This window comes from Musca autumnalis, unplaced genomic scaffold (assembly GCF_047663935.1).
Source record: "Musca autumnalis isolate F117 unplaced genomic scaffold, ASM4766393v1 scaffold_1, whole genome shotgun sequence".
Lineage (NCBI taxonomy): Eukaryota > Metazoa > Arthropoda > Insecta > Diptera > Muscidae > Musca > Musca autumnalis.
This window is the reverse complement of record NW_027411644.1, coordinates 248,948,305-248,972,860: the sequence shown is the minus strand read 5'-3', so window position 1 is coordinate 248,972,860 and position 24,556 is coordinate 248,948,305. Positions and strand designations below refer to the sequence as shown.

General features: G+C 35.3%; 2 protein-coding genes across 8 annotated transcripts in view; both read right to left on the bottom strand.

The window, feature by feature from the left end:
• Atg16 (Autophagy-related 16) overlaps window positions 1-24,556 on the bottom strand; it is a 611,817-nt gene that overhangs the window by 90,982 nt on the left and 496,279 nt on the right. The window lies entirely within an intron of this gene.
• Window positions 2,861-4,037, bottom strand: LOC141389321 (alcohol dehydrogenase-like). Its single transcript, XM_073960673.1, has 3 exons — window positions 3,764-4,037; window positions 3,301-3,702; window positions 2,861-3,231 (listed from the first exon to the last, which is right to left on the bottom strand). Exons 1-3 carry the CDS (start codon window positions 3,854-3,856, stop codon window positions 2,959-2,961), a joined length of 768 nt encoding a protein of 255 aa, XP_073816774.1. The 5' UTR covers window positions 3,857-4,037; the 3' UTR covers window positions 2,861-2,958.

Below are 24,556 nucleotides of genomic sequence, written 5' to 3'. Positions count from 1 at the left end.
GCATACCATTGCACCACGGTGGCACCCGAGATTGGGTTAATAACTTAATCAAATTAAAAGATTCGATGATGACAGTGTGAAAAACAGCTTTGGAAAAATGGATGGAAAAATAGAGAGTTGTATTGTCACACTAACCTAATGTAGCTGTGGTTTTGTGCCAAACTATAAAACCAAGAATTCCAAGCTTGGCAATAGCGAGCATTTTTTAAAACGATTATCGCCGTGGAACAATGTTTAGCCTGTTCGCTCAATGCCGGCGTTCGAATTACAGGCAAGATTCCATAATATTTCATTGGTAAAGAACGAATACCTCTTAGCACAAAAGATGTAGTACTCACCAATATCATATGTCATATACGAGAGTGTTCATATTATTGAGCTTAAGAGGTTATGGCCAATTGCATATTTAACAAAATCGAAATTTTTTATTGGTTCATTTTCAAGTACAGGTAGAAAGAATAGTTTGAAAAAAAAGTCGAGTCGATTGGACAAAAATAACCTGGTATATGAGAGTTAGAATGATCCGATCTTCATATTATTATACACATACAAAGCTTGTCTTTAAACGAGTGACTCTAACAATTTTTTGACGCAGTTATGGCGAAAAAATCTGTCCATTTTTATTTAAAATCGAAATTTTGATTTTGAAAGCTCATATGTTTTTGAAATTTTAATTCTGTTTCGCTTAAGTACAAGAATTAGGTTCTTACTGTTCCCACAAAAGCTACAGTGGGCACCGCACACTGCTTTATTAACAACTAAAAAAGTATCAGTCGGCTTTGCCGACAGAGATATACCCTCAGTCTGTGTGCATTGAAATACTTTTTTACCACAAAAAAAAAAAAAAAAACTTATGCATTTAGGGGGGATTTCAAAATTTTGGGAGTATGCACCGACAAAAGCATGGATAGGATTAAAGCTCAAAAATTTGCGGGGATATAAAAAAGATAGATAGAGCTTTTTTATCACACTAGCCTACGAAAAACATAATATCGTTGTAAACAGGACCACTAGGAAACCCTTCGGTAAAAATCTCCAAAGGATCCTCGAACAGACCCTTAAAAAGGTTGAACATTTGTGTGGGTGGTACCACAAGGATTGGGCAGTTAGGGCCCAAATTTGAACATAAACTAAGTTTCGACAATGTTTAGAGATCCAAAGTTGGGACCAAATCGGTTGCTACGTCTATGAGAAATCGCGCGTACCATTTTAACGAATATTTTCGAACTTTTGTGGGGGAGTTATCGGAAGGAGTGGACCTTTAAGCACAACCTTCGTATATCATCTAATATTCAAAGAAATATTACAATATCCAAAGTGTGCCAAGGGTTTTTTACAACCTTCGGGCTGTTTTCTTAAGAAGTATGGACTTGCCCCTGAAAAAACTTTTACCGTCGTAATTGAGGCAGCAAATGCAAGTTGCTTCAACAAAAATCAAAGGGTTTCGAGAGTAGCTCTTAAAGTGAATTTATCCAAAATGTTGTGTGGGAGGTACCGGAAGGAGTGGACAAATATAGTGCATATTCGAACCTGATCTATATCTGGTAGATATTTTAGGATGTGTAAAGTTTGGACCAAATCGGTCACTCCCATCAAGAGTTATCGTGCGCACAATTTTTCCGAACATTTTTGAACTTTTGTGGTGGAGGTACCTGAAGGAGTGGACCGATATGGATGATCATCGAACTAAGTTTGCAGAAAATATCAATAATGCCACCGGACCGAATCGGCAGATCCGTTCGAGAGTTATCTTGCGCTCCAACAACTACACAAGGTGTCATAGGGGTTTTTTGTAACTTTCAGGCTATTTTCTCAGGCAGTATGGACTTTCCCCTGATGAAACTTATACCGTCGTGTGTGGGGCAGTGAATACAAGTTGCTACAACAAAAATCGAAGCGATTCGAGAGCAGGTCCTAAACTGAACTTTTCCAAAATTTTGTGTGATAGGTACCAGATGGAGTGCACCGATTGAGTCCATATTGTAACATCATCTACGTCTGGTAGAAATTGCACGATGTGCAAAGTATGGACCAAATCGGTTATTTTTTTTTCAAGAGTTATCGTGCGCACAAATTTTCCCAACATTTCCGAACTTTTGTGGGGGAGGTACCGGGAGGAGTGGACCGATTGAGTCCATACTGGAACATCATCTAAGTCTAGTAGAAATTTCACGATGTGCAAAGTATGGACCAAATCCGTTACTTTTTTCAAGAGTTATCGTGCGCACAAATTTTCCGAGCATTTCCGAACTTTTGTGGGGGAGGTACTGGAAGGAGTGGACCGATATAACCCATCTTCGAACTTAAACTAAGTTTGGACAAAATATTACGAAAGCCAAATTTTGAACCGGATCGGTTGATCCGTTCGAGAGTTATCGTGCGCACCAGCCAGACAGGCAGACGGACGGACATGGCTAAATCAACTCCAAATTGTCTGAAACACATTTCGTCCAAACATACTTGGGGTCTAAAACTATATACCCTCGTTAGCATAAATGCTGAGGGTATAAAAAAGGATTAGTTTTTTAGCCACAGAAATGAACTGGTAAAAATTTCTCATCGATCGGAGAATAAATGTGGCCTGTAGAGAATTTCGTGTTAACATCTTCCAATATTGCTCAAACGTTGGCAATCTTAAAATCTAACAAAACTAAACATTTTAGGAGGATGCCGCCTAAAAAATCAGACATCGATTTTTTCCCTTTGAGTTAAAACCAGCCTATTATTCATTCATCATATTTTTAAAGTTATTGTTTTGTTGTACACTCATAAGCTGCGGATATTTAGAAGTCGGCAAAATCTATTAATTTTGTTTACCTTTTTGCATAAAAAAGCCACAGTAATCACCCAAATTAACTATCATTGTCAATCGAAAAGAAAAATATTCTTTACAAATTTATTAAAAACCTAAAATCTTTACCAAAACCCATGGTATATGAATATATTTTCTGTTTTTTTTTATGGTTCCCAGAACAACTTATGTTCGACTTTCTTTATGGCACATCTATCGGTTATCCACAGCGTGTTGTTTTGGGCCATTTCCAAAACTTGCACTAAATGTTCCCCGGCTTTGGCAGCTGGTTGACGTGGAGCGGAAAATACTTGATCTGTTAATGGTTTTGAATATTCAAATGTATCACTGATTTTAGGATTTGCTGTCATGGGACTTTCAGTTAAGCCTGGACATAGGCCTGTTACAGCAACACCACTGCGATTGTAATAATAGGGATCCTAAAACAAAATAAGGCACACATTACAACTTGTAATTGAATTTCTAACAGATTTTATCTTTGCACTTACACCCAAAGAACGTGTAAAACCAACAACACCAAATTTCGATGCACTATAAACGGCAATGGGCGAACAAGGTTCCAAACCCAAAACCGATGCAATATTCAAAATAACACCACCTCGTCCTTTTTGCGACTTATCCATGTAGGGCATAGCCTCCAGAGTGGTATTAATCAAACCAATTAAATTCACATTGATGGTAAATTCTACATTGCGATCAGCAATTACACCTGCACCATTTACCAGTACATCAATATATTGAACACTGTTCACCACATGATTGATGGCAGTTTTAATGGAATTCTTGTCGGTGACATCACACTTCACATAGGTAAGGTTGGTTTTCTTATTCAAATCCTGAAGATGGCGCAGGGCGTTGAGATTTTCCTTAACATCCAACAGGAACAGGTTCTGAACGAAAATTTCAAAGTGAAATATCAGCCTAAAAGGATATTTCACAAGGATAACTTACAGCCACATTACGAGTCATTAATTGTTTACAGGCTTCGAAGCCAATTCCACCGAAACCGGCAACAAAAACAACATGTTTACCACTTAGATTCATTTTGATTTAGGTTTTTTTTATATATTGATTTGCTGTTCTACCGTGAATTATCTGTTCTTCGGAAGAAATTTGATTGAATCTGCTTTCCACAGACACCTTATCTTTTATATAGCTGCTAAAATATTGTACAATTGACAAGTAGGCTTGTCTCTGATCTCAAGCCAGATGTCAAATAGATAACAAAACTATAGGTTGTCATACGTTTGTTTTTATTTAATCATTAAATTCTATTGTGATTGCGAAAGCATTTCGCAACAGTGAAGCGTGGCAAGACAAAATCATGGAGAATGTAAAATGCCTCAAAACTAGCCAAATGCTTTGTAAAACTGAATGGTTATTGTCAAATACATATCGCTGAGTTAGCAATTACTATTTTTTTTTCTAATTTATTTTGTGTAAATTTTTTTGTTAATAACTCTAAAACTTTGCGAGTTACAGTATATTTACTACACCATATTCACATGTCACGGTGCACTTTAATCAAATTTAAATGGAAGGTGCTTATACCTGGGAAGTTTTTGCGGATTCTGAGACTACAATGTTCATAGATGAGAAAAATAAAAAAAAAAAATAAAAAAAATCGCCGGAGCGCTTTTTAAATAAATCGCGATTCAAATAATTCGAATTTCAAATGGAATTCTCAAAATACAAATGAAATAATTCGAAATTCGATTGGAATTCTCAAATTACAAGTGAAATGTTTCGAATTACAACTGAAATTATTCTAATTACATCACGGTGCTCTTGAATCAAATTTAAATGGTAGGTGCTTACACCTGGAAAGTTTTTGCGGATTTTTGAAACTACAATGTTCAAAAGTCAAAAAAATAAAAAACCAAAAAAATCGCCGAAGCGTTTTTTATATAAATCGCGATTCAAGTTGACATTTTTAAGGGTTTTTTAGGTTTTCACATTTTTGCTTGGAAACAGCAAGTCAATGAAATGGGATGTTGTATGAAAATTCTCTATAAGATTGACTTTAATAATATATTTTCGTAGTTTTTACCGTTATTGAGATATAGACGCTCAAATTAGGGCAATGGATTCACTGTATCGCCTCCTTATAAAACAATGTCATGACTGCAGTTTTCAAGCTAAATCCTGAAGACCTATGAAAAAAATCTGAAAGTTTGATCTGAACCTCTATATCTCAAAAATCGTAAAACCTAGGAAAATATCAATCAGCCAATCTTGTACAGAATTTTCGCTGCTAAAACATTTTCTTTAGTCCCATTTCAATAGGACTTGCGGTCTCCAAGCAAAATCGTGAAAACCTAAAAAAACCTAAAAATGTGAACTTTGATCGCGATTTATTAAAAAATCTATCCAACGATTTTTTCTTGTTTTTGGATTTTTCTCATCTATAAACATAGCTGTTTCAAAATTTGCAAAAACTTCCCTGGTGTAAGCGGGTTTCATTTAAAGTTTGTTAAGGTGCACTGTGTATAACAACATTGTTTTATAAGGAGGCGATACAGTCAATCCATTGTCCTAATTTGAACGTCTATATCTTAATAAGGGTAAAAACGAAGATATCATAAAAGTCAATCTTATAGAGAATTTTCATAGCTACAACATCTTCAATAGGACTTGCGGTTTCCAAGCAAAAATATGAAAACCTAAAAAACCCTTAAAAATGTCAAAGTTTTTAGTTTTTTGATTTTTCTCATCTATGAACATTGTATTTTCAGAATCCGCAGAAACTTTCCACGTGTAAGCACCTTACATTTAAATTTGATTCAAGAGCACCGTGATGTAAATAATTTCAGTTGTAATTCGACACATTTCACTTGTAATTTGAGAATTCCATTTGAAATTCGAATTATTTAATTTGTAATTCAAATTATTGCATTTGTAATTCGATTTATTTCACACACACAAAACAAGGTGTTGTCACGGCATGTTAGCGTTCAGAGCCAAACTTAATACATTTAAAGGCAGTGTTAAGCGTTTGTCATGAAAGCACAACTAAAATGGACAAATACCCATTGTTGTTGTAAAAACAAAAAATTGCATTTGAAAGAAGAAAAGTTCGATGATAGAGAAGCCACTCCACAGCCGATATGTCTGAAGAGCCTCTACCAAAGGCGAAACATGCATGTCACATAGTGGTGGTAGTGTGTGTTCGAATCTTCGGCTTTCCTTTTTCACTTGCAAAAATAAACGGTCATGAAGCTCGATTCCAACGAGAATTTAATTAAAAAACTTAATATTAAAATATGATCTTCGCCCTAATAGGCAAAATTTTCAAATAAACAATAATTCAATTTAGAAGTTTTTAAACATAAAATTAAAAAAACGTGGTTTATTCAAAATATGAAATGGAGAAAAAAGAATTAAAACCTTTCTATCCACAACATCAATGAGGGCTATAACAACCGTGAAGAATAGTTGTTTAAAATAAAAGCACAAAAAAATATTTCGGCCTATTGTAGCCATACATGAGGACGGCCGGGGTGCAAACCATTGTACCACAGTGGAAATATTTAATGTAATATATGTAAAATATATATTAGAAAATTTCACTAATTTTTCCAAATTTCACAAGAAAATATTTTTTTTGGCCGCAACTGTATTTAGGTGCTAAGTTTCCCCTATTAACACCTACAGTCAACAACAATCTATTTTTATAAACAAATAATAATATTAATTCCAGAAGTGGCGTTTAGTAAAATTTCGAAATGTGTTTAGAATACTGAATATATGCGGTAATATCTGGATCCACAATTCATAGAAATTGCAATGTAAACAGAAACCTATCAATTAATCAATCAGTCAATCACTTTATAACAATGGAATAATTTAATGTGATCATTTAATAGTTAAATAATTGTTTACATTTAATTTGCATGCTTCAGGCAAAATATGCATTTTGTTAAAAAAAAAAAACTAAAAACTAAACAAAATAATATGTAAATAATAGAAAGAATATTAAATAATAACACCTTAGTTCAAGCTGCCAGCTGCATGTTAGGTAGGTGATAGGTGCCAACAATCAGCTGTTTATACCCTCAGCTTTCAGGCTAGAAAGGTTATATACACTTTGATACTACCAATTTGGAGTCGATTTAGCCATGCCCGTCAGCTTTTCAAAAATTAATAAAGATTTTAAAGCAAACTCGTGATACAAACTCAATATATTCTATATATTCGTACGGCATAAGTTTTGTGTTTGGTTTGGTTTTGTTGTTGTTGGTTTTTTGTCAGTGGCTGAGGGTATATCTCCATCAGCATAGCCGACTGATATTTTCTTACTTGTTAAAATTAAAAAAAGATCTGCCAAAAATGCCTTGTAACCAAAAGTTTAAAAAGCTGTACTGAAGTGGATATATTTATGCAAGAATTTACAGTATTTATTGTTTGAAGAAATCATTTTTCAAGAGAATTAAATAGGAGTTGATGATCTGTGATGTGGGGTTTCACAAAGTTTGTACCGAACTGACGACATCAATACGATTTAGCATGTCTATCACCTTTAGGGTTTTGGGTTTTCCCGGTTTTTATCATTCCCGGGAAACGGGAATCAAAAAATCGCCGTTCCCGGGAAATTTTGAAATACGAGATTGGATCAATATTTCCGTGATTTTTTATCTTCTCATAGTAACTTTTATGAAATACAATATTTTCAAAGAGTTGCGGGCTCAAAAATGGATGACACGTTTTCGCTCTATCGATTAAAAACGAAAAAATATGGAAAAATGCACGATGTTGCCCGGATTTTGCCCACACTGACCATTTGCATTATTTAAAGCTAATGAAATCGATCTATGCAAAGTGAGTTGGCTCAAACAATGAAGTTAATGATGAGAAATTCAAATTTTATGGACCTCGAAAATCATGTTTTGTTCTTATGCTTAAGGTTGCTTGAAACAAGTAAGAAAGTATCAGTGAGCTGTGCCGAATGAGATATACCCTCAGCATCGGACCTAAAGAAAAGAATCAAACAGAATACTTCTGACGTTCCTAGGGACTTTTTGAACCAATTTCTTAGGAATTATGGATTTACCCCGAAAATTTTTTTACCGTTTTAAGTAGGGCCACACACAAAACATTTCTCCCTTCGACGGCTATCTAACGTACTATCCAATGTAGTTGGTATCGGTTTTTTTTTGAGATTTTGTGCCTTTACCTCAGGAAGCGTGGACATGCTCTCCTAACAAAAGTTGCGCCGTCGTAACAGGGCCTTAAAGTTCAACGATTCGAGATGAACTGTTAAACTGCACTTTTCCTAAATTTTGTGTTGGAGGTACCCGAAGGGCTGGACCGATATAGTCCATATTCCAACCTGATACATGACTATGTAGATGAAATAATACGATATGCAAAGTTTGGACCAATCAGAAACTTCCTGTCAAGGTTTCTTGGAGCTTTTAAGAATTTATCTCAGGAAGTATGGACTTTGTACTGTAGTAAAGAGGGCCGTAAAGACAAATTGCTGAAAAATTTCAAATCGACCCGAGAAGAGCTCTAAAATTGCACCTTTTCCCAATTTTGTGTGGAACCCGTTCTATGCCTGGAACTAATATTACCATACGCAAAATTATGATCGATTCGGTTATTCCCTTCAAGAGTTATCGTGGCCACCATTTTAGCAATAATTGTTGAACTTTTGGGGAAGGTACCGGAAGTAGTGGACCACCGATATGGTCCATCTTCGAACTTAAAACTAAGTTTTAAAAAAAATTCCGAGTGCCAAATTTTTGACCTGATCGGTGGCTTCGTTCGAAAGTTATCGTGCGCACCAGCCAGCAAACCGGACCCTCTTTAGCCCAATGCCTGAGGGTATAAAAATGGGACTTTAAAATAAAAAAATATGCTTTCGCACTTTGGTGCGGCTCTTATAACTTTTTCCCTGAAAACACTTTTGTAGATTAAAGTTATTTCCAAATATTCTGTAATTTATTGATTCTGTAAAATCTAATCGAATTCTGAATCTATGGTATAAAAGTAACGGGCATAGTTTATTTATTAATTCAATATTAGTTGTGATAAATGTAAAAAGACATTTCCCGATTTCTCGGTAAATATGATTTTGTTTCCCGGGAAAATGCCGTAACCAGAAAACCGAGAATTCCCGGTGCGGAATTTCCCTACCCAAAACCCTAATCACCTTACTACCTATTGAGGGTAAACACTAAACAGTCCACAACGTAGAGTAGCACAGTGGTTCAGAATCGTTTTTTCCTAGTCAAAACTCGGTTAATCAAAAACGTTTAGATACTGTCAAGTAGTCGCAGAGGAATTCAAGGTCAAAGTTAAACTTTTGAGTTATTTACTATTTTTCATCAAAATATGAGTATTATTATATCTGAACCATAAAATTATAGAATACTAAAAACAATTTTAGAAAATCAATAAAATTGTGAACATATAAGAAGCGCAATACACTGAATTTCAATGCCGAGTTCTTCAGAATGACACATTATCGGAACCAATAGATATTGTGGCCGGTGTTCGACGGGGATGCATTCTATCCAATCTTATTCTATCCAACCACCCCGCAATCATGGAGTACTAAACGATTTAGCATAGACTGACGAGATTGCATTGATATCCTTCTTTAAAAATCCAAGGCAAGGAAATACCAACTACGGATCCATGTTAAAAAGACAAAATCGATGCAATTAAATGATGCGAACCCTGGTAACTTCCTTCTTGACGGCAAGCCGATCGGCGATGGAAGCCAAATAACATCCGATGGTGGCATTCAGGTTGACATCGAAACCAAACTTGCTAAAGCTAATGTTATCAAATGCGACAAAATTTAGTATATTCAAACGAACGTAAAATGCATACTTTTATTAATACAAATAAATTACAAAGCCAAATGTTGGACCAAATCGGTTAATCCGTTGAAGAGTTATCGTGCGCTTCAACCAGCCAGACGGACATTGCTAAATCGACTCCAAATTGTCTGAAACGGATTTCGTCCAAACATACTTGGGGTCTAAAAACAATATTTCGGTTAGGCATAGTTTGTCCGCACACTTTGTCAGGGTATAAACACTAAAATAACAAGTAAAAATGTATCAGTCGGCTTTGCCGACAGAGATATACCCTCAGCCTGTGTAGATTGAAACACTTTTTTCCCAAAAAAAAACTTATGTATTTACGGTGGGGTTTTCAAAATGTTGGGCTTATGAACCGGCAAAAATATGGATTGAATTAAAGCTCAAAAATTTGTGGGCGATATCTATAGATAGGGCTTTTGTACCATACTTGCCTAAGAAGAACATAATATCCCTGTAAACAGGGCCACTAGGAAAACCTCCGGCAAAAATTTTCACAGGATCCTCGAACAGACCATAAACCACACAGAAATGTTGAACATTTGAACATAAATTAAGTTTGGAACAAATCGGTTGCTACATTTATGAGATATCGCGCATACCATTTTAGCGAATATTTTCGAGCTTTTGTGGGGGAGGTTCAGGAAGGAGTGGACCTACAAGCACCACCTTCGAATTTCATCTAATATTCAAAGAAATATTACAATATCCAAAGTGTAGACGAACGCAGTATTCTGTTCGAGCGCTCCAGCCACTACATATGGTGCCATAGGGGTTTTTTACAACTTTCGGGCTGTTTTCTCAAGAAGTATGGACTTGCCCCTAAAAAACTTTTACTGTCGTAACTGAGGCTACGAATGCAAGTTGCTTCAACAAAAACCAAAGTGATTCGAGAGCAGGTCTTAAAGTGAATTCATCCAAAATTTTGTGTAGGAGGTACACGAAGGAGTGGACAAATATAGTCCATATTCGAACCTGATCTATACCTGGTAGATTTATTAGGATGTATAAACTATGGACCAAATCGGTCACTTCCATCAAGAGTTATCGTGCGCACAATTTTTCCGAACATTTTTGAACTTTTGTGGGGGAGGTAGCTGAAGGAGTGGACCGATATGGCTTATCTTCGAACATAAACTAAGTTTGCACAAAATATTACGAAGGCCACATTTTGGACCGAATCGGCAGATCCGTTCGAAAGTTATCTTGCGCTCCAACCACTACACACGGTGTCAAAGGGTTTTTTACATTTCAGGCTATTTCTCAGAAAGTATGGACTTGCCCCTGATAAAACTTGTACCGTCGTATGGGGAGCAGTGAATACAAGTTGCTAAAACAAAAATCAAAGCGATTCGCGAGCAGGTACTAAACTGAACTTATCCCAAATTTTGTGTGGGAGGTACCCGAAGGAGTGGACCAATTGAGTCCATATTGGAACCTCATCTTAGTCTGGTAGACATTTCACGATTTGCAAAGTATTGACTAAATCGGTTACTCCCTTCAAGAGTTATCGTACGTACAAATTTTCCGAACATTTTCGAACTTTTGTGGGGGAGGTACCGGAAGGAGTGGACCGATATAACCCATCTTCGAACTTAATCTAAGTTTGGACAAAATATTACGAAAGCCAAATTTTGGATCGAATCGGTTGATCCGTTCGAGAGTTATCGTGCGCACCAGCCAGCCAGACAGACAGACAGACGGACGGACATTGCTCAATCGACTCCAAATTGTCTGAAACACATTTCGTCCAAACATACTTGGGGTCTAAAACCATTATTTCGATGAGGAACATTTTGCCCGTATGAAAGTGTATATACCCTCGTTAGCATAAATGCTGAGGGTATAAAAACATGAAATAAGAATTTTAGAGTTTCGGAATGTTCTGAAGAATTGATGTGCGCATCAATTGGATAATTTTTGCGAAAGTTTATTTGGTTATTCCCCCAATAATTTAGCTGCCACTGAACACAGTTCCATAAATCATGTAAACTTTCATATATTTTATCGATTTTGATGCGCTAGATGCTGATATTCCTATAGTTCTTCTGTTTGTCACATAAGTTCTGATTACCGCAAAGCAAAATTCTTATTAGTTTCTGAGATCTTCATCTTTATTTGCCAATCCGTGTTCGGATGTTAGCGATCATAAAATTATAATTGTTGTTACATAATTTAACTTAACTAATTGTTAATATTATAATACAATTAAATGATATGTTCTATTCAATTATCGAAAGGCTTCGGTTTTTGGCGGCATTTAAAAGAATTCGTTCGTTTTGCACACCCGTCCATTCTTTAATGTTACTTATCCATGTTGTTTCTTTTCTTCCTCTGGGTCTTTTTCCTTCGATATTGGTCCGTATAATTGCTTGGAGCAGCTTATATTTTTCATTCCTTATTAAATGTCCCAAATAGGGAGTTTTTCTGGTTTTTATCATACGTGTGACTTGAAGTTCGGTATTCATGCGTCTAAGCACTTCTTCATTTGAGATACGTTCAGTCCAACGAATTTTTAAAATGCGGCGATATATCCACATTTCAAACGAATTTAATCTTTTCTGATCTGTTACTTTTACCGTCCAGGTTTCGGCTGAGTATAGTAGTACTGGCCATATGTAACATTTAACAAGGCGCATTTTTGTTGTTAGGCTTATATCGGGACTGGTAAGCGTTTTTTTATATTTAAAAAATGAATTTCGTGCACTTTCAATTCTGCACTTGATTTCTTTCGACATATTCCACTGATCGTTAATCTGGACTCCCAGGTATTTAAACGTTTTAACTCTTTCTATTTCGGTATTGCTTATTAACATAGGTGCAGTTGTTCATCATATATTTGGTCTTTTTTATGTTAATACGTAATCCATATATTTCGCTTGTTTTAACAAGTACATCTAATAATCGTTGTAGCCCCGCAAAACTGCTTGCTAATAACGTAGTATCGTCGGCGTAACAGATGTTATTAATTAGTGTATTGTTTATAGCAATACCAATGTTTTTTCTAGCAATGGATTCTACGAATATTTGTTCTGAATATATGTTGAATAAAAGGGGAGACAAAACACATCCTTGTCTTACACCCTTTAAAATTTGAACAATCTGTTAATTCACCATCTACACTAATATTTGCTACTTGATTCCAGTATAAATTTTTAATGCATCTTATATCCCATTCGTCTAGCCCAATAGAAGTCAAGAAGTCAAGTTTCTGAGATAAACACCGATAAATGGAAAAAAGGGTTTATTTAGTCCGATTTTGATGAGGCTATAAAATCCGAACCAGATCTAACAACACGAAACCCAACTAGGGTTTTTGTAGCCTCAATATGTACTTTAAGAAAATGCTTATTAGAAGTCGTTTGCATTTTCAGTGTTGCACAGTGTATTCAAACGAACGTAAAATTCATACGTTTATACGAGGGTGAAACATGGCTCGTATCCACAAGAATTACAAATAAACTACAAGCCTTTATTTATCGTTGCTTGAGGCGTAAGAAAGTATCAGTCAGCTGTGCTGACGGAGATATACCATCAGCCAGCCACTAAAAAAACGACAAAACCAAACACAATAATTATGTCGTATATAAAATACCTTCATTTTGCATCACGAGTTTACTTTAAAATCTGAAGGCAACGTAATATGGGTCTATACCAAATCATTAACATATACCAAACATTTTTAGTAACCAAACTTCTTCATAAAGGACTCGAAATATTAAATTACTTTATACTAAGTTTGGAAGAAATTGTTGAAAAAGTTTTAGACTTATCTGACACAATAACCATTTTAGTATGTGCCGGCAGGGTTTTTGGAGCTTTTGGGACATTATCTCAGGAAGAATGGACTTACTCTGTACCGTTGTAAATGGAGCCGCTAGGACAATTTACTGAAAAAAAGAATCAAAACGATCCGAGAGGAGCTCGAACCTGATACATGACTGGGTGAAATAATTATTATTTATTATTTATTGCTTTTACGCCCCCCAAAGGGGGGGGGGTGAAATAATACGATGTGTAAAGTTTGGACCCATCAGAAATTCCCTGCATTGGCGTCCTCAGGATTTCTTGGAGGTTTTAGGCCATCATATCGGGAAGTATGGACTAGCGCCCGAAAAAAAATTGTACCGTCGCACACTGGACGAAAGCAGTGATATAAAGGCGCGAAAGTAAAAAAAATCGAACTATAAAAATGCGAAATATTTTCTATTGTATCGATTACAGACACTTTGCAGACAAAAATGTTGTTTTTTTCATTTTTGTTGTTGTAAATATTTACTCAGTTATTCACTATCAAATACAAGAAATGTTGTTGCATCAGATTTAAAAAAAAAAAAACAAGTAAAAAGTCGTTAAGTTCGGCCGGGCCGAACTTTTTATACCCTCCACCATAAAATAGTCGTAATTAAAATGGAATAATTAGGGTCCTTTTACAATTTTAGGTGGAACAACTTTTCGATAATGGTTAGACTTCTACTGCCTCCCGCTATTGCTTAAATTACACTGTGAACACAAATGTTGGGACAGAGATAATTCCTTTTGGAGATGAAAGCCCTTGGTGTGTGTATATTAAAAACCCCGAAGGACAGATGCGCCGTGATTCGAACTTCCGCGTTATGGCGTGATGAAGTTTTTGCAAGAGACCCTGTAAGCTATCATGAATTAGCATTATATCTTTGTTTGTCGTTTTTGTAGAGCACTTAAGCAACAGTAAACAAAGATATAACGCTAATTCCTGATGGCCCACAGGGTCTCTAACAAAAATTTCATCACGCCATAAGGCGGAAGTTCGACTCACGACGGATCTGTCCTTCGGGGTTCATAATATACTCACCAAGGCCTTTCTTCCCCAAGAGGAATTTTCCGTGCCCCAGGCTTTCACCTCCATTTTGTTGCAGTGTTATCTGATCTAATCTAAAAAAAATGTGTTCAGTTAGGTGAAAGGTACCACCTACGGGGCTATATCAAATAGTAAACCTATCATTAAATTTTTTGGTGGAAAAGTTTTATAGCTGCAGGGAACATCAAGAGTCAAATTGAGGGTAGTTTCATCAGAACAATGTAGACCCTCAAAAATGGACCCATGTTGACGAATTTTAGTGAAGAAATTTCGTGACCACTGAAAATTCCCGAAAAACGGGAGGTACGGTTATATGGGGGGATATACCAAAACATGGACCTCTATTGACGATTATTTTTGAATAGACAAAATTGTAGCTAAAATTCTCAAAATACCGATCATTACAGCTAGTTCGGTTAAAAATTGCAGCTAAAATTCTCAGAATACCGAAAATCGGGAGGTACCGTTATATGGGAGCTATACCAAAACATGGACCTATGTTGACGATGCTTGGTGGAGATATTTCATGACTACTGAGAACCTCAAATGGCAAATTACAGCTAGTTCGGTTAAAAATTTTAGCTAAAATTCCCAAAATACCGAAAATCGGGAGGTACCGTTATATGGGGGCTATACCTAAACATGGACCTATGTTGACAATGTTTGGTGGAGATATTTCATGACCACTGAGAACCTCAAATGTCAAATTGCTGATATTTCGGATACAAATTGTGGCTAAAATTCTCAAAATACCGAAAATCGGGAGGTACCGTTATATGGGAGCTATACCAAAACATGGACCTATGTTGACGATGCTTGGTGGAGATATTTCATGACCACTGAGAACCTCAAGTGGCAAATTACAGCTAGTTCGGTTAAAAATTTTAGCTAAAATTCTCAAAATACCGAAAATCGGGAGGTACCGTTATATGGGGGCTATACCAAAACATGGACCTATGTTGACGATGTTTGGTGGAGATGTTTCATGACCACTAAGAACCTCAAATGTCAAATTGCAGATATTTCGGTTACAAATTGTGGCTAAAATTCTCAAAATACCGAAAATCGGGAGGTACCGTTATATGGGAGCTATACCAAAACATGGACCTATGCCCATATCCTTTGGGATATAAGTTTGTTGATCACTAGGAACCCTAAGTGCCAAATTATAGCTAATTCGGTCTGCAAATGTGGCGAAGAACGTCAAAATACCTCAAATCCGGAGGTACCGTTATATGGGGGCTATACCAAAAAGTGGACCGATATAGCCCATCTTCGAACTTGACCTGCCTATGGAACCGACTTTAATTACTAAGCACACAGCAAGTCTCTAGTTAGCACGCAGCTATTCTTTAACCGATCTGTTCAGTTTAACGCTTAAAACTCAACTACTTCAATGTTGCCGCTCCTCCCGCTATTTATAACCAAAATCTCCTTGGTCTAGAATTATCCACTAAATCTGGCAACATCTCGAATCTGTGCAGCGAACACACAGACGCACATTCGCACTAAGCGAACAACCATACTCACATACATACATGGGCGAAATACGAGTGACGTAATTACAACAACAAACAAATAAACGAAATGCAAGAAGTAGGAACTAAACGATAATTACATGATTATGGCAAAACAAATAGAAACAAAGGCACATTAGTAACATGTAAAGAACTAGAATGATGAAGATAATTCTACATGGTAGTTGTTGTTGCTTAAATAAAGTAACTGCGTAATAAAACTTTACGTTACAATTCAAATTTTTAAATTAACGGAAATTAAACTAATTTAACATAAATCTATCAGTTACATTCGTAACAATACCCTCCATACTATGGTGGAGGGTATAAAAAAAATTTGCTAAAAAATTAACTTCATATTTGTTTAAATGTTAAGTAAAATCGTAATAAAACTGGACAACATTTATTTTTAATAAATAGCAGAGGTTATGATTTATATTATAAAAAACAGTTTGGGGTATGGAGGTACTTAGTTATATAGCAATAAATTTTCAAAAAAAAAGAATTTTTTTAGTGTTTTTATGGGTTGCACGAGCTTGTTCCATAGAGTTCATCTTGAAAACTTGGCCGAACTTGGGTTCGATTATTTTTGGGGGAATTAAATTGGACTCTCTGGATACGGAATAACCACATTTGGGCTGCAAATATTCGAAAATCTTCTGATGACTTCACTTTTAAAATAAGGGATTTTGCATGAAATTAACACAGATTTAGCGGTGCATTTGTATGGGAGCTATATCAATATATGGACCTATCTTGAGAAATGTTTGCAAGGAGGAGTTCTACCCCCAGAGACACTAAAATACCATATTATAGCTAAATATGTTAATAAATATGGGATAACAAGTAGAAATTCAACGAATCGGGGGGTACCATATAAGAGGGCGACATGGAAACATAAATTCCTATTTAAAATGCTTTGTAATAAGATTTTACATGCAGTGAGAACACGGAATGCAAAATTACAGCCAAGTCGGTTGAAAAATTTGGTCATGATATTCAAAATACCTTAAATCGGGAGGTACGTTCACATGGGGACTATATTAAAACGTGCACCTACGTCCAAAATTTTTGGTGAAAATGCCACTGGGAACTCTAAGTACCAGATTACAGCTAATTTGCTACGAAAATGTGGCTTTAATTCTCAAAATATCGAATATCTGAAGGTTCTATACCAAAACATTAGCCGATATTGTTCATATTTGGCCCATTATTACCCACAGACACAGGCTGAGGTTGTGCAAAATTTCAGTAACGTATCTCAATTAGTTTGCAAGTTATTAATTTCGCGCCGCCAGATCAGTGGCAAGCCGCAAGGTCAACCTGCTAAAGCAAATTTCAAAACGGTCCGAGAGGAGCTATTAAACTTCACTTTATCCGAATTTTATGTGGGGGTATCTGAAAGAGTGGACCAATATAATCCATATTGTAACACGATCTATATCTGGAAGGAATAATACTTGTACAAAGTTTGGGTCAAATCTATTGCTCCCTTCGAGAGTTATCGTTCACACCATTTTATCAAAAAATGTCGAACTTTTGTGGGGGAGGTAGGTACCCGAACACACACCATTAAAAAAATTAAAAAGCGCAGAAATATATACAATTTATAATTCAATAATAATATAATTTCTAATCAATGTCCAAACAAACAAAAATGCACAATCATTCATAATTTTGTCTTTAAAAATAATCATAAATTCCAAAAATGTTTAATATTATGAACGATATGCATGTACAATTTTTAATTATCTGATGGAAAAATTCAAACACCCAGCATATTTAGAATTAAACAAGTGAATAGTTTGTTCTTTCTCTGCGAATCCATACAGATGAAGGGGTGTCATCATAAACTTGTGAACGTGCCAAAAATTAACAAAATTTGTTTGTTATTTGCAGACATTAGACTGTTTGTTTTTTTTTTTTTGTATTATGTTTAGGCATTGATATTCCACATGGACTGTTGAAGAATAAACCTCCATCAACTGCCAATTAAGAACAATGCCTGTCAAAATTGACCTACATATATTGGTAGTATTTGGAATTTCTTTTAGCTGAGTGATTTAAAATAAATCAGCACAGAATAATATATCGTTAACAAACAATATTTACTGTGAATCAGTTTGTTTTAAAAACATACATATGTATGTACATATCCATGGGGTGTGCCCATGTGTTTCATTAATGGGAAATTGTCGGTGTGGTTAACAACAAAATTAGCATTATGAAAGTGACTTGACTCGAAAGTAATAACATACGAGTAAAAAGATTTAGGTAAATTGTTCGCTATAAATTTGTCATCGACAGTTTGAAGACTTTAATTTAAAGAATATTAATACAAAAAAAAAAAAAAAAAAGTCAACAGGGGTAATATTGGAATACAATTTTCCAAAGAAAAAAATAATTCAACTTACTGCAAAAATGAACACAGCAACTTACCTGCAAAAACAGAGATAAAATATAAATTATTTAAAGGAAATTAGGAGTGTTGCTTAGTATTAATTATAATTATAAAATGTTAATAATAATTATTATTGTTATTATAGTTATGATAATTATTTTATGCTTCACATAGGAGATATATGAATCTTTATTATTATAAATATTAAAAAAAACATACGGTTTTCTTCTTCATAAGTTGAAATTTGTTTAAAAATTTATTTGGAAAGAAATTTATTTTCACAACACATGGATTGACAAAAGTCTAAGCTTGTATTAATAAATACAGATAATATTAAAAAGTTATGCCTATGTGATCTACTATGACATTGGGAGTTTTATTTCGGTTATAATTTGTTCTGCTATTTCAATAACGTCGGCAAGATATCACCGTAAATATTATTTAAATTGTAGACGTTAATAACAAAACATATCAGTGAAACATTTTGGAAAGTTGATGTGCCGACCACAAATTTTTTTCAGTTCTAAAACCCCTTTATGGAAAACTTCCCAGCAGTGACAGTTTTATTAGATACAAAGAGTGCTTTAAAATTTTATGGCATTATATGATACTCTAAATCTTATCAGCAGTCATTTATAAAATACCCAAAATTTGAGACAATGAGGAAAAGCAAGAATAACACCCACGGAAGAAAATCAATATTAAATACCATTTCCGTTTCTTGAATACAAATACATATTGATAAGCTATAATACAAAATTAATTAGTGAAATGCACCACAATCTATGAATACGTTTAAAAACATCTGTCCCTTGTAATAAAAGACGCGGGGAGCCAACTATTGTTCGTAATAGCACCAAAAAAAATTTAAAAGCATCTTAAAAAAATCAAACTGACTATAAATATTTAGCCGAAACCTTTGGAAATAAAAACTAAAAAATTACATATTGCATTGTTTTAGCAGGTAGTATAAAGCTGTAAACACATCCAACGTTTGAGTAAAGTTTTGTGTCATTTCTGGTAAATGAATAAAAGACAAAGTGCTGCCAAGTTTAAATTTTTCTTTATTCTTCTACCAGAAATGATACAAAACTTTTCTCAAACTTTGGATGTGTTTTCAGCTTAACCTAGTGTTATACAATGTAATAGGGAGTTATTTTAATACTTATTTCAAAAGTTCCGATAGATCGGTTAGGCCATTTTGGCGCTGAGTGTCTCAAATATAAATGACTTTTCTACGCAAAAATGAGCCTATGGATTAGGAATACTTTAACACTATATGTGAAAATATTTTAGATCCACTTTGACAGTTTTGTTGTTTTTTTAAGTGGGTGATGGTTTTTTGTTTTTAGAAAAATTCTCAGTTAAGGAGTTATGACCACTTATTGAACACCAAAAAACATTTTTCTATTATATTTAATTAATTTCTCGTTGAAGTCGAGCTTACTGATTGAAGATTTTGTGCATGTGAAAACGGAAATCCGAAGATTCTAAACCACATAACCAACATTATGTGACCTGGTTTTGCTATTAGTAGCAGCTGATCAGTCATATCGGCTGTGGAGTGGCTTCTACGTCATCAAAAACTTTTTTCTCAAATGCTGTAAGGCTTTTTGGCTTTTAACGCCAACACGCCGTGGGTTCAAACCCCAACTGGACTCAAGCTGATTTTTATTTATTTGAACATTTTTTCCAATAGGACGAAAATCACTTTAATACTAATTTTAATTAATTTCTCGTTTGAGTTGAGCTTAATGACCGAAGATTTTTTGAAATTGAAAAAGGAAAGCCGAAGATTCGAACCCACACAACCACCATTTTTCATTAATTTTATTTACACGAAATCTACCAATCTTTTTAGATGTTTTTTTTTTGGAAGATTGGTATCGTTGTCTTGTTATACCCTCAGCCTTTAGGCTAGAAAGGGTATATCAGGAAAAATGTCTAAAATCGTCTTTTCCATTTCAAAAAAATCAAAAAAAAATTTTGATACTACATCTATGATTTTTGGTACATAGATTAAGAAAAAAACCGTCATTCCAAATCTGTTTTCGTTACCAACTTCGATCGTTGTGCGCAAAAGATATGACCGTTTTAATTATGCTAATTAGAAAAGCAAACTAAACAAATCGCGGCTTAAGCTGTTATATCCTATTATCGTTAACTGAAATCGCAACCTTTGCGATGATGCAAAAAAAAAAAATTCGAAAAGTTTCAATGAATTCGCGAAAAATTAAATTTGTTAAATAATTTCACGTATTTACAAACATATTTTTGAAACAATTGCGCTTATACTTACAAAAAAATATATATAAAAAATTATAGCTGCATCCAGACATTGTGAGGAATAAAATGAAACCTAAGTCGTGAAGTTTGGTGCTGTGAAAATGACATGATGCGCTTCCGATTTTCCAACAAAGCGAATCAATCCCTTTTATTTGGTGTACAGTTTGTGAAAATCTATTTGGCTGCCACGATGTAGCGTCTGTTGCATATTAGGGCGCAAAATACAGTTAGATGGTCATAATTTCCACGAAGTTCATTTACATTTTATGCGCATCCGATTTCGATGATAACCTTTAAAAAATACATCATTTGATGTCGTTTCATTGCGATCCATCAAGAACCGTGGATGTAGCATCGCACTTAATTTTTAGAAAAAAAATCAATTGTATCTCCGGATTAGCGATAGTTTTGAAATATATGTTTTCGCACATTTTAAGCAGGCATATAGCTCTATTTATTTCAGTAAAAATTACACTTCCAAAACGCGTCTAAATACGCGATATTTTCAAAAAAAAAAATTTTGCACATTTTCGCAATTTGAGGTATCATATCCGCCTATCTAGTGGATGGATTAGACGCGCAAAGACTTGTTAGATTCAGAACGTAAAAAAACTAAATTCCCGCAGGTTTCCACTGAAACTTCAACTCTGAAGTGTATTCTATAACTTCTTCTTTGAACATTATACTCTACATTGTATTGCAAAGCCACTAATTGAAAATTGACTTTAAAAAACTCGTTTCCTTCAACGATTTTTTCCTATTTTTTACTTTAATATGACCACAGCTTCCGTTCAAATTATTATTTATTTTATTTTACCGAAATGCGTTCAAAAGTTATGGTATAGTACAACTGTTCGCGAGTTACAGTACCCCATACCTCAGTTTCAACATAAGTTAATTTTCTACAAAAAGGTCGATATACACTTTTATAGGGGCAAAACGTACCTCATGGAAATAATGGTTTTAGACCCCAAGTATGTTTGGACGAAATCCGTTTCAGACAATTTGTAGTCGGTTTAGCCATGTCCGTCCTTGAGCACGATAACTCTAGAACGGACTAACCGTTCGTTCGGGTATCTCCCACACAAAATTTTGGAAATGTACAGTTTAAGACCTCCTCTCGAATTGTTTTAATTTGTTGTAACAACTTGTATTCTCTACCCCCAATACGACGGTACAAGTTTTTCAGGGGCAACTCCATACTTCTTGAGAAAATGGCCCCAAAGCTGTAAAAACCCTCTGTGGCACTAAGGTGCGCACGATAACTTTCGAAAGGATAAACAGATTCGATTGAAAATTTGGCAGTCGTACAATTTGGCGCAAATTTAAATCTAGTTCACAGATGAACCATGTCGGTCCACTCCTTTGGGTACCTCCCCGAAAAAAGTTCAAAGATTTTCCCTAGAATGGTGCGCGCGATACCTCTCAAAGGCAGTAGCTGATTTGATTCATACTTTGCACGTCGTAATATTTCTTCGAGGTATAGATCATGTTCGAATATGGACTACATATGGCAAATCTTTCGGGTAACTCCCACAAAAAATTTCGGAGAAGTGCAGTTTAAGACCTGCTCTGGGATCCCTTTTATTTTTGCTGTAACAACTTGTTTTCACTGCTCCATTACGACGGTACAATTTTTTCAGGGGCAGGGTCCACTCCTTCAGGATCCTTCCCCACAAAACTTCAGAACTTTTTGGTAAAATTATGCGCACGATAACTATCAAAGGCAGTAACCGATTTGGTTCATACTTTGCACTTCGTAATATTTCTGCGAGACATATTTCAGGTTCAAATATGGACTATATATCAACTCCTTCGTGACTAGATGTTGACTAGAAATTTTTCTAAATAAGTTTTTCAACTAATCACTTCCACCCTATTTCTCTGTTATTTCTATGCTTCCTCTACTCTTACCTGTCTCTGCAACATCTTTATCCGTCCTACCCAACTCCTTATTCTTATCTAATTTCTGGCAGGGCACGGCGGACCGCTGGTCTCCTTATCTTATAAACCCCATATAAAACAACAACAACCCAAATTACAGTAACGCAATAGCCCGTAAACCATTACATGCCATCACAATCGTCTTATCTTCTGCACACTTACTCATCACATAAATAATGATCACACTCCTCACTGCTACACTTTTACCACCTCCATCTACACCAAATCCTAGCAATGCAATATCCCAGAAACCATAAATCATAACCACAATCAGCTCGAGTTTTTATTCACCGCACTCCTCATCAAGTCACCAGCTCCATCTCCAACATCCGCAAAGAAATATGTAGTCCTAATTTCACACAAACACACCACATCAGCATTTACCTCTACAACTAATATACACACAATCATTCAGGATGATCACAATGGATCTTAAGGTCTCCGAGTGGAGTGGCTGCCATTACAGGAGCTGCGCATACTAAAACCTAAACTAACCTTCTATTCTGTCTTAAAAGGAACAAATAAAATAAATTTCAATTTGTTATACCCTACATCATAGTATGGAGGGTATATTAAGTTTGTTTTTCTGTTTGTAACACATCATTTGCGACCAAATAAAGTTTATATTTTCTTGATCAGGACAAAATTCTCAGACGATCTAGCAATGCCCGTCTGTTGAAATCACTCTAGCGTTCGCAATACTCGTAATGAAGCTAGAGAGCTAAATTTGTGCAACCGAGTGTCTTTTTTCCATAGGCAGGTAAAATTCGAAGATGGGCTATATCGGTATAGCCTCCATATAACGGTACCTCCCGGTTTTCGGTATTTTGGGTATTTTAGCTACATTTTTGACCGAACTACCTGTAATTTCACGTTTGGGGTTCCCAGTGGTCATAAAATATCTTCAATAAAAACCGTCAACATAGGTCCATGTTTTGGTATAGACCCCATATAGCGGTACCTCCCGATTTTCGGTATTTTGAGGATTTTAGTTAAAAATTTTGACTGAACTACCTGTAATTTGACAGTTGAGGTTCCTAGTAATCAAAAAACGTCTCCACCAAAAACTGTCAACATAGGTCCATGTTTTGGTATAGCCCCCACATAACCTTACCACCCGATTTTCGGTATTTTGTGGATTTTAGCTAAAATTTTTACTGAACTGCCTGTAATTTGACAGTTGAGGTTCCTAGTGATCACAAAACATCTCCACTAAAAACTGTCAATATAAGTCCATGTTTTGGTATAGCCCTCATATAGCGGTACCTCCAGATTTTCGGTATTTTGAAGATTGTAGCTACAATTTTTGACCGAACTACCTGTAATTTGACAGTTGAGGTTCCTAGTGATCACAAAACATTTCCACTTAAAACTGTCAACATAGGTCCATGTTTTTGCATAGGCCCCGTAAAGCGGTACCCCCAGATTTCCGGTATTTTGAAGATTGTAACTACAATTTTGTAAGTCGACATTTGAGGTTCCCACACAACATCTCCAGCAAAAACTGTCAACAGAGGTCCATGTCTTTTTATAGCCCCTATATAAATTGTCAACATAGGCCCTTGTTTTGGTATAGCCCCCATATAATGGTGCCTCCCCATTTTCGGTATTTTTGACCGAACTATCTGTAATTCGAAAAACTGTCAACAAAGGTACTTCCCGATTTTCCTTTTTTTTTGGATTTTAGATAGAATTTTTGACCCAAGTATCTGCAATTCGACATTTGAGGTTCGCAGTGGTCACAAAATTTCTCCACCAAAAACATAGGTCCACACTTTGTTATAGTCCCATATAAGGTTCCCGACCGATTGAATACTTTTTTATGCTTTTTATACCCTCCACCATAGTATGGAGGGTATATTAAGTTTGTCATTCCGTTTGTAACACATCAAACTAATCATTTGCGACCCTATAAAGTATATA

Bases quoted from the DNA above. Each gene is read 5' to 3' on its own strand.
- LOC141389321 (XM_073960673.1), bottom strand. From the start codon at position 3,856: ATGAATCTAAGTGGTAAACATGTTGTTTTTGTTGCCGGTTTCGGTGGA. The intron at 3,703-3,763 runs GTAAGTTATCCT...ATTTTCGTTCAG, and splicing joins TAATGACTCGTAATGTGGCT to AACCTGTTCCTGTTGGATGT. The intron at 3,232-3,300 runs GTAAGTGCAAAG...ATTTTGTTTTAG, and splicing joins GTTTTACACGTTCTTTGGGT to GATCCCTATTATTACAATCG.